The 11,311-nt window shown below is 35.3% G+C and overlaps 1 protein-coding gene across 2 annotated transcripts in view; it reads right to left on the bottom strand.

The window, feature by feature from the left end:
- LOC109825713 (ABC transporter B family member 26, chloroplastic) overlaps positions 1 to 9,574 on the bottom strand; it is a 12,729-nt gene extending 3,155 nt beyond the window's left edge. The window contains exons 1-12 of one of the 2 annotated variants that reach the window (XM_020392589.1): positions 9,451 to 9,574; positions 8,340 to 8,407; positions 8,201 to 8,245; positions 7,965 to 8,087; positions 7,774 to 7,877; positions 5,964 to 6,018; positions 5,795 to 5,865; positions 5,586 to 5,688; positions 4,900 to 5,110; positions 2,693 to 2,766; positions 644 to 700; positions 471 to 545 (exon numbers count right to left, since the gene is read on the bottom strand). In XM_020392589.1, the coding sequence (XP_020248178.1) occupies positions 471 to 545; positions 644 to 700; positions 2,693 to 2,766; positions 4,900 to 5,110; positions 5,586 to 5,688; positions 5,795 to 5,865; positions 5,964 to 6,018; positions 7,774 to 7,877; positions 7,965 to 8,087; positions 8,201 to 8,245; positions 8,340 to 8,348 (927 nt within the window). In that variant the 5' untranslated portion in view covers positions 8,349 to 8,407; positions 9,451 to 9,574. Of the gene's footprint in view, positions 1 to 470; positions 546 to 643; positions 701 to 2,692; positions 2,767 to 4,899; positions 5,111 to 5,585; positions 5,689 to 5,794; positions 5,866 to 5,963; positions 6,019 to 7,773; positions 7,878 to 7,964; positions 8,088 to 8,200; positions 8,246 to 8,339; positions 8,427 to 9,450 lie in introns of both variants that reach the window. The other variant, XM_020392588.1, reaches the window with a different exon arrangement.

The raw sequence follows: 11,311 nt of genomic DNA, 5'->3' as shown, positions 1-11,311 counted from the left end.
AACTCTTACCATACACTTCTTGGACGCATATCCTATATTTCACATCCACTTCTTAAAACTCGTCAGACATGAGTCGGGTTCGTTTCAGCCCATACCCAAGTTCAAAAGAATCAAAACTATGATTTTAAAGGGTCATTTGAGTGTCTAGTTCAAAAACAAGTAGTTTCCAACTTGTAATAATCAACATAATAAAAGAAACTTAAAAGTAATTGGAATTTTAATTCTAATAACACATGAATTGAAAAATAATAATGATCTCATGTAAATTATTAATTTCAATATATATATGTAGCCATGTCCCCGTACCCTACATTTTATGAGTTTTCCGTGTAACTTAGCATGCAACATAATTAGTTACAACTAATCGTTGCATATAACTTCGAGAATATAAATGCTCTATTTTGTATAGAATAACCTTATAGGACACATACAAGAGACAGGAGAGAATCATCTGAAGAATTAAATTTCACCTGCCCATCAGTTGGTTCATACAGACGAAGAAGAAGGCTGGCTAGTGTGCTTTTCCCACTTCCACTAAGTCCAACCTAACCAGCAAACAGAAAAGGGCAAAGGAGAAAAAAGTTTATCACTCAGTTGACTGTTAACGACTAGAAAATAGCATAATGTTTACAAAGCTACTTACAATAGCAACAACTTCATTAGGATGAATTGATAGGTTCACATGCTGCAGAGCTGCTATCTGTTTAAAAAACAATAATGATTTAGAACCGGATCAGTGTACTGCCTTCTTGCTTTAACTTGATTATAAAGAAAATATAATATATGGAAAGATCATGCATTGCCTTTAGTAATATATTTAAAGAACTGAAGTAAAAGAATCTCATTGGGTATTGAGAGTGATAAAATTCATTGAAACTCTTTTAAAATGATTTGCAAAAGAATTCAATTTAGATTCCACTTGATTTTAATTTAAGTCCATAGCATATAAAAATTTAACACTAGGCCTGCAATTGCAAAGTTTTCTTTTGCATACAATGTATCTCCACCATGCACGATCTACATTAACATGATTCTTGGTAGTGAAGCAGATGTTCCATCCAAAGAGCTTCATGAAACTAGAGGGAAATGCACTGCTAATTTGTTATCATTTCAAATCTCAAGATTGCCATCATTGGCCAGAAAAGACTGTACCAACAACTATGAACCATTATCAACATAAAGTTTGTACCAATCAAAGTTTCAGTATGTTACGTTGTCAACACATCACCCAAACAAAAGACCATTGGTAAGTAAGAAAATGGATCAAGACAATAAAAGCAATATCAGGAAGAGGTTTATGTTGACATGCTATGCAGCTATCTTAAGACTTCAAGAACCTCAAAGCATTACTATTTTACAGTTACTACTTATAATCATACTAAAATATAAGCACAAATTTCTAAGAGATTGCTTTGCTGGGCACAAACTGGACTTTGATACCTTAAGAGCGTAAGAAACAAGTCTACGGATGCAAAGCATACGCAATTGGGAATATGCCCATTAGTATCTAGATCCGCAAGAAATCCAGTAATGGTGGAGAATACCAGATGACAAAGGAAATTACTAGAATAAATAGAAGAAAATCCCCCGCTAACAAGTTTCTTTGTTAATTTAGGTGCAGCAAACAAAAAGGTTAGAAAAAAAATCATTGTATTTAAGGAGCTCAATGAAGCTGAACTAACGCAGAGTAATAAAATTATCCAAAGTTGAGGGAGTTCGATGCACTCCAGAGATCAAGACTGAACTTCACAGATTTTTCACCTTTCGCCAATAACATCTTCAGCTATGGATAGCTCTCGGATAAAGAGTTTTCTAATCTAAAACATCAAAACAGGAGAACTGAAGAGACATTTAACAACGCCAACTTCTGTACAACAATAAAGTTCATTTTTTGCAGATACTTCTAAGAAAACATATATCAATGGGAATAATTTACAGGAACTACTAGAGATGCAACTCAACTTTGGGAAACCTACAGCAGAGCTAAGAAAATCTCTTCATTTCACTATCTAATAATTGTTTAACCGAACTATCCTGAATGTTGAAGCATATCTGTTGTTCCTTGTACGCAGAAGCTTTACACCCTAATTAAAAAAGTAGCTTTCCCTGCCACAACTGGCTCTTTGGGCTTCATTCAAGTACTCCTTTTGACCCATTTGACATGCTGTTTGGAATCTCCTCAATTTTTAATATTCAGAGCAGCTTGCTAACTTTTTGCTAAATTACATGGGTCCTTCTTTGCCTTCTAATTGACATGCATAGATTAGCTCATTTTACATGGATGGCTTGCAGGTGACACCAATGTATTACCAAAAAGTGACCTAACTGTTGCTAAATTACAATTCTTAGCCGAAGTGATATGGCATCAGAAACATCCATTACTATATTGCTACTGTTTTAAGTGAGGCACTTGTATCTGGAAATGTCAAAGCAAGAAACCAATACAAAAGTAAACTTCATTCCTATCCCGAACCCACTATCACACATCCCCCATGGTGCCGAATACACTGTCTACTCAGCACCAAACACGTTTAGGGAGGGAATTGTCTCAGTCTCCTTATATTGAGCACCATTTCAGAATAAGATAAAAGAAAAGAGGCAAAGCTCAAAGTAAGCTGGAAAGTGAGATATATCAGTACAATTGACTTAAAGGATTATGATTGAAAGAGATACCAATGATACATAAGCATACCGTCATTCTTGAAGGATAATGGAATGATACATTGGCAAAATCAATGTTTCCCACCAACTTCTGCAATTTCCGTCCTGTTGTAATTTAATAATAAAGCACTTAGGACACATTAAACTAGATAATAATTAAATGGAAGTCCAAGGCCATACGTTTAAAATATCATCAAACAAAAGAAACTTATCCCTTTCAAGCAGGCAAGGAGATCGCTAATTCAAATATTAGATGAGGAGGTCACTCACTCAAATAATCAAATTGCTGACAAAAATATTGAGGAATATTATACTGAGAAAAGGAAAAATAAGTATGACAAGATAGGAAAGCTACCAGAAACATGGCTTAGATGGGTTCAAAGCCATCAAATGGGAGCACGATCTCAAATAATCCTCGTACTGTCATCTTTACTGACAAAGTATTTTTAAGGAATATCTAATAAAAAAACCAAGTGTAATACCCCATAATATAACTGACCTGACTGACGCGTATAATGGACTCTTAGGGAACATCCAAACAAGGATAAGATAACTGAGTTATAAGGCCTAGCTTAGATCAAGACCTAACTGCTTCATCGGTCCGCCATGTCAGTTTCATAAACCAATTGTCAGTATGGAACAATATGCTCTTGCACAAGCCATGGGATCTATTTAGTCTCCGATATGGTTGGGCTTGCCTTTATTTGAATGCAATCTTTCTATTAAAGCTGTGAAGGAACTAGTCTAAAAATTTTGCTTCTTAACTAGATTGAGGGCGGATGAGGAAAGCTGGCGGCTGCTTATGAAAGTTCTTCTGGATTTGTCATGGTACTATTGATTTACAAGGATACCATCACTTCCTCTATGGTGATACTGGCATGATGAACAATTGTAAAGTGGGTCAATCTCCATGCAGCTTTTTCAACTTACTAGTTTTTCTCTGTACCTGACCCATTTTAATGGGCAAAGCTTGGATGGTGACAATTACATAAATTTGAACAATAGATGATTAGATGTGTCCTACCAGGGAAATCGGGACGCACCGAGACAGCATGCTGTTCAATGCAAGTCAAGTTTGTTTGTTTGCAATGTCAAGACCTTATTTCTCAATAACACTGGGCCCTGTTGTTATTTTAAGACTAGTTTGGCCAGCTCTTCTATTGGTAAAACTTGGAAGCATGCCAATAGCATCAAGAATATTGAAAACCTTGGAGTCAACCTTGAATAAATTCTGAATACTATCTTACCAAATAAAAAAATTAAGACAGACTTTCCTACCAATATCTACAACAGATTACCAGATAATTGTCTAACCAAAAGGTGACCAGCAATGTGCTTTGGGTATCATTAACCACTCTTGTGAGTTTGAACTCATATGAATCAGATAACCTGGCAATGTGTGGAACAGATGACAATGACAACATAACAAATCCGTTTCTTATCAACTCAGGTTTATGTTTAAGGGAACAAAAGGAAGAATGGACAAAAAGAATATTGATCATAAGAGAGTGAAATCTCCTTTACATCAACCATTGCTTTGTTCCAATGTAAATGACGAAATCACCGCATAGAGAAAGAAACACTTTCAGAGAGTACTAAATACAAGAACAAGAAAGAAAAGGAAGGAATTTCAGAGATTGATAACTTCCTTTTTTTTGGTAGTGGTGGTGGTTTTTGTGTGTGTGGGGTGGGGGTGGGTTTTTTTTTTTACAGAATATTTGAAGTGTACGATATTTTTGAGTTTTATTCAGAACAGAAAGGTCTTGGAAGGACAAACTCAGAAGTCCATTTAGAAAAATAAGGCAGGTTCTCATATGTAATGGTAATGAATACAGTATCGAAACCCAAGGAAAAGGCATGAAGATGTTTCAAGGGAATCAACTATCTAAAATGCTGAGCATGTATAGCCAGTAGTTTTACATTTCTTTGTATGTATTCATTTTACTTAATCACAGATAGCTTAATTTCATTGACTGCATCTTGGATTTTTACATAGAGAACTTCAATGCCTCTTGACACCTAAGGGTTTCATTATAATGGAAATCCATAGAAACAAATGTCAGAAAAAGGGATATGTTAATAAAATATAATAGAGAATAGAGAAATACAAAATATCATATGTTAAATGATAGTTTAAGCATTTAAGAAACCAGATCAAGAGTCTTTCTTTTGTCCAGCGTGAATAGATTCCTGAGTAAGAAGATATAAACAAGGGTTCCTATGTTGCAATCTACTTGCCTTCTGATAAGAATTGTTTGCTAGGCAGGAGATCCATCAACTGGAAGACTTTCTCACTTGCTCCAATAGACTGCATCAGTGTGGACCAATTGTCTCCCACTCTCCACGTTGAATAGATCAACCATTCAGTGTACATAACAAACTTTGTAAGTTGCTCTGCTGTTATACGACCAGACAGAATAGAAATTCCTCCAATTAGCACAGCAATAACCTACAGAATTATTTACCAAAATGTAATAAAATATTAATAATAAATGCTGAATTAATTACCAGGAAGCACGCAAAAAACACGTGCAGAATATACTAGTCATCAGGCAACCTGTTATTCCAATATTTTTAACTTATAGAATATCGCATGATTAGATAATTGTTTTACACATATCAATATAATAATCAATGTCTTGTGTATCTTAGCTTCAGTACAAACTGGTTTTAATGATAGAGATTAGTCATAGAATGGTATAATTCAGAACACGAAAAACTATGACACACATACCAGTATGTAAGATCAAAATATGGATACGATGTACAATGTAAACATATATTATAAGAAAGCTGTTTTCAAGTTATGACTGAACTTCATTCTGAGCTAAAAGCACATAAGTTTATTAACATTTCTTTCTGAAAGAAGAAATTCTCAACAAGATAATTTGTTTTACTAAAATTCAAAGCAGAGAAAAGGAGACCTGAGTGGAATGATATAGAAAGGTGAAGCTGAAATTCCAAAATCCATAAGCGAAGCTTTGCCGTAAACTTACTCCAAACAATCTTTCCAGCCATTTTAGGTATCTGCAATGATGCAGTATTAACTATAAATGTCAGTTGCATAGGTCAATAAAAGAGTGTTGTTGCTAACTCATGCACTCATGGATAAGGTGGAAGAAGACTATATTGCCTGCTAAATTCACGGTTCTCAGTTCCATAAACTCGGACTGTCCTCACTAAAGATAAAGTCTCTTGTGAAACCTGACCAGATTAAATTGGTTAAAAAAAAAGAAAAGTCATGATGCATTCATCAATATAATCAGTATGCTAATGCTCTTATAACAAGAATATAACCTTACTTCATTAGAACATGCAGTGAACTCTTGAGTTAACTTCGCTGCTGCTTTCTGGTAGCTGTTGATTATGGAAAATGCCAAATAAAAAATTTGTTTGATGGATACAGCAAATTGTAGCAAGTAACCAGCCCAAATTCAAATTGGACCAGCTGCACAATCGTACTCTTAGCCATCTGCTTTTATTTTTCTTTTCTTTGCAGTTTTTGGGGAGAGCTTCAGAAAAGTGAGGAGACAAAACATAGAGCCATATATTTTCAGACCATAAAGCATCAAGACTGGCAAGTAGTGAATTTCACATTTTCTTTTTTGTGGTTGATAGTTAGGTATTCACTTATAACCGAACCAAAAAGATGTCATGCTCTAATATGCGTTAAAAAAATGGGGATAGGATGCACTAGAAACCTCTCAAATTATCTCAACTCATATGCTCTGGTTGATGTTTTATGTGGTAAATTCACTGCATGGTGGCTCGTGCCCCAGGAGACAGTGGAAATCTGTGAAGGATATGATAGAGCCAACGAATCTTTGACAGGTGAAAAAGGAATGTAATGAACCTAGCCCAAGCCTTGGATTAGTTCATGCAATTATTAGAGCACCAATATGTTTCAAAATTGTCCAAGGAGAATAGCTCCAGCGGTGAAATTTCTCTTTCAGAAGGTTAGTTGCTACTTCAAATGACAACAAGAGCCGTAAGAATGATCTAACCAGTTAACGTTTGGATAAAGTTATTGGACTAGATTAGGTTTGAGATTCTATTCAGCAAGGTGGAGGACTAAATTAGGTTCGAGATCCTATTCAGCAAAGTATGTAAATTCATCAGAAGAACCAAAGCTGTAGATGATCGATTGACTATGAAAGCATGCTGAATGTTTCTCAGAAATTTCACATTTCCAATAGGAAAAAAAAAAAAAACTATCCAAGTACTTAAGACCAGCACAATAAACAGAATAATGAAGGTGTTAGGGGTGTCACATGACCATGCAGCCACAAGTGAGGGTCTTGGAAGACAAAGCCATGAGTCGAGATTAATTAATACACGGGAAAGTAGTTAAGCATATCTATGGTTAAATATATTTGTACTCATTGACACAGAGCACAAAAGAGATGGGAGAAAGTGACCTGAAGATAAATGAGAATGTAAGGCGAGCGGGTTGGAGCAAATATAATCAAGGTGAGAGGACAGGATTGATGATCAAGTCTTCGCTGTGCACATGACAGACTCCACATTGTTCACATCTTATCCTTTTTCTACTTGTATGAGAATCTAACCATTACAACAACAAGAAGAACAGAATCTTTATCCCAATTTTGGGTCGGCTATATAAATCTATTCTTTCATTCAGTTTCATTAAGGGCTATCTGCTCCGTTAACTATTATCATATCCTTATTCATTGCTTTCAAACAAGATCTCTTAGGCCCACCTCCAGTCCTCCTTACCATATGATCTTAACACTTGTCCTAACTGATGCATTTAGTAGCCTTCATTGCACATGACAAAGCAACCTGGATTGGTTCTCTCCCACTTTGTCCTCAATAGGAACAACCTCTTACCCTTCTATTTCTTAAGTGTGTATCCACACTCCATCCATCAAAACATTTTCATTTATGCTACATTTCCTTTTTGAACATGTTGTTTCTTGATTGTGGAACATTCTTAATTGTAATTGTGCAACCATTCTGAAAAAGGAAATAGGTCATATGGCCAATGAGCATGACATAAAATGAATCCGCATAAATAGTGCTAAGTGATTTATCCTAGAAAAGGAAGTTAATGGTAACAGGAATATGAAGTAATTTTTTGAAGAACCATACCGGCCATATATGAGCATTATTGATGCTAAGACGGAGCATACCAGCAATGTAGACAATGCAAGAGGCCAAGATAAGACAAACAAATATATTATTGCACCTGTTCCCTGAAAGAGATCACAAGAGTTCCTAAAGTTGTTGTAACTTGAAACCATATTCGAAAAACTGTAAGTAGTCCTGTAAAGATATAAAACCTGAAGAACATTGCGACATATCAGATTAAGATCATATCCAATGACTTGTGATACTTGTTGACAATCTGCCCCAAGTCTACTTGTTAGATCACCAACTGTTTCTTCATCAAAAAAGGACATATCCTGAGTTGAATGGATTAAAATGAAGAATTTGCAGTGAGAAAAATGCTATGATTAGCTGCTGCCAATAGCATGAATTGCAGTGGAAATACTTATTGAGAAAATACGCTCAGAACCTGATAAAGGAGAGCATTGTATAGCATCTCTCGCATTCGCTTAACCTGCAAGGTTTAGCAAAGTAAATCCAGATTCTGACTGATGGGTACCGATACACAGAAATATATACATATAAGAATCAATCTATCCAAGTGTTACCAATATCATATTTGCAATGCCAAAGCAGCAACCCCGCAAGCCACTGAATATCACATGACCAAATTTTTCTGTCAGAACCATTTACCACTGAAGAGAATTACATTTCAGGATCACAGAGTGCAACATTCTCTGGGAAGTGCACAGATGATAGGATAAAAGATGCCGGAAACTAAAAGGCAATGAATAGTAAATTGAGACAGATCACCAGAGACTGCTTTGATCTCTTATAGTTACATGGAAAAAAAATAAAAGAAAAAGGGAGTAACAGGTTCACCCATTTAAAACATGAAACATTATGAAATGAGAAAGTAGAAAACTGACATAGAAAGACAAAATACCATGAAGGGAGGATTGTCCGATTTAAAAAAATCATCACAGAAAAAGTTAGTACATGTTCAACACAGATATATGACCATCATAGAAACATTATATAATACTCGGAAACTTCCAGCATAAGACTAAATTGATTAAATAAGATGTGATTCCGGATTTCGAAATTCTCTACCCTTAGTAAGAGATTCGTGTTCTTAAAGAATTGGACAGGTGATAGTAGAGCAAAAACAAAGCAAGAAACATGGAGAGCACGAGAATCTAGTGAAGAGAAACATTATTGAAAAAAGCTAAAGCATGCTACGAAGGTATGGAAGTGAGAAAAACATGGTCAACAACCAGTTAATTTAGTCAAAGATTAACCTCCATTGATTGAGTGATAGAAAAAGTAAATAAAAGCAATGTATGAAGGAGAGAACTTTGAATGCAAATATAACATATTCTTTCTCTGTAGGAGAGGCAAGAAAAATTTCTGCAGAGCAAAGATAGGTAAGATCTACGAGACCTTTATGGAGTTGAAATAGATTTAAACTTTCATGTATTATCTTACGTCTCAACTTAATGAAAACTTGCCTTTTATCTTCCAGAAGGATTTCTTTGCAGGGATATCCGCTTGTCAGACTGATGATATCTCAGTTACCATGACGGAATCACATAATCTATCCTAACATTACTTCACTAGCATAAAAGTAAATTTGGTAGCACTGTGCAACAGGTTTTGTTTATTGATGAATCCATATACATGAAAAAATAGAAATGATATCTAAGATATTATGCTAACCTGAATATCCCAGATGTAAAACACAACAAAACTAGAAGCTTTGTGTTCCTGTAAAATGTGATGGTCTCGCTGCTCTGTGCAGAAAAAATGGATGCTGCCAAGAAATGTGGTATTGATATATCTGAAAGCTACAAATTGAAGAGTGAAAAGATGATGAGGAAAATACCAGAAAAGGAACACATGCAACTACAACAAAAAAAATAACTGAATAATCACAACAGAACTATTGTTTCTTATTGCATAGTATGTATATTTTACCAAGCAAACAACATTATCTTTAAAATAAATTTGAAGTATACTTTACACTAAACAATGACACACTTGCAAGAAAGCACGAGCGGGACATAGTTTATATCCATTTGAGATTGAAACTAGTAATCAATGTTCAAAATTTTTTGATCATCCACTCCAAAAATAGCAGTGCAGCTCATGCCCCAATTTTCTACCAAGTTCATTTTATCTACTCACTTAGCTGTTGTAGTCTCTTGGATCTAACATTTGATCAAGAAGAATACTTCCTTTATATGAAATATGCAGTTACAAAGATGGTAGTGGGAAACAAAAACAAAAATGACCCATCATCCACAATCATGCATGTTAGGTTTGACTCAAAATCAGCCCTAGCATAATCTGATTTTGTTTATTATTTCTTTTGTGAGTCATAGGATTATGGGCAGTCCATGATCCATTGGCACATCTCAACTAGAATAGAGATAATTAGCCAAGTGGTATAATTTCATTACAAATAGGCTTTGATGAGATAATCTGGGATAAACGGAAAAAGTGAAACTACAAAAATATGATAATGGGATGCTATTTTGATGGCATAGAAATTTTATTCTAATTTCTTTAAAGTAGCTAATCAGGACAAACTTTCTTAAATAGCTAACTTGTAATAATTGTAATACCAAAACATTGATCCTAACGTGTAAGTGATGGCACAGGAAGGTCTGCATTACCATTGATTAATAAAGATTTATTATTTAGACTCAACGTAATTTAAATTCCCTATATATATATGCCTCTATTCCACTAAAAAAAGCGTGATAATTTGAGAGGTAAGAACTAAAGTTGGAAGTAGAACTGAGAAAATGGGACATATGTAAAATTTTATCACCCTTCTACTTTTTCAATTCCAATTGACTGACGCCTCAAGGGATTATGAACACCTGTTGATTCATAACGAGTCATTGGTCTAGACATAACTAGTATTAAAAAAAAGGATACCTCTTTCCGACGAGTAATGCTCAGTAGACTCCAAACTACGAGAATTGTACAACTCTAGTACTACAAGACATACAACGAGTAATGTTAACTAAACAGCACAGTTTTACTACTCTTGCACTACATGACACAAGAATGTGGGGGCGGTCCCCCATGAATTGCATGAGAAATTACGAGTTTCTATGTAACCCAGGCGCCAAATTTTACCACAACTCTTGTAGTCTACTTCTCATTGCTCCTTCCCATTAGCATATATGCTCCTTCCCAATAGGATATTGTTATGCAAGGAAATTGTGTTGAGGGTTGAGGTTATTCTAACATGCACCCCCTCTCCACCCTCTCCATATTCTAACATGTGACCAAAACTCCAAAGTTGTGGTCAGAGTTAAAGGGTTATATTTTTGTATTCTAACAGTCAACATATTTTTTGCTCTACAATCAGAATCTTCTAGTTATCTCAACGCAGAACACAATCCAAACTTACATTACCCACCAAAACCCTAACCAATCCAAAAAAATTTAAAAAAAATTCCTAAAACAATTTACCGAAGCCATCGCGAGCGAAGCGAACGCCATGAACATGATCCACCGATCCCCGGCGACGAGCGTCCACATCCGGCCGAGCGCCGCCGAAATC

Source organism: Asparagus officinalis, chromosome 10, assembly GCF_001876935.1.
Source record: "Asparagus officinalis chromosome 10, Aspof.V1, whole genome shotgun sequence".
Lineage (NCBI taxonomy): Eukaryota > Viridiplantae > Streptophyta > Magnoliopsida > Asparagales > Asparagaceae > Asparagus > Asparagus officinalis.
This window is presented reverse-complemented; position numbering and strand designations above follow the sequence as displayed.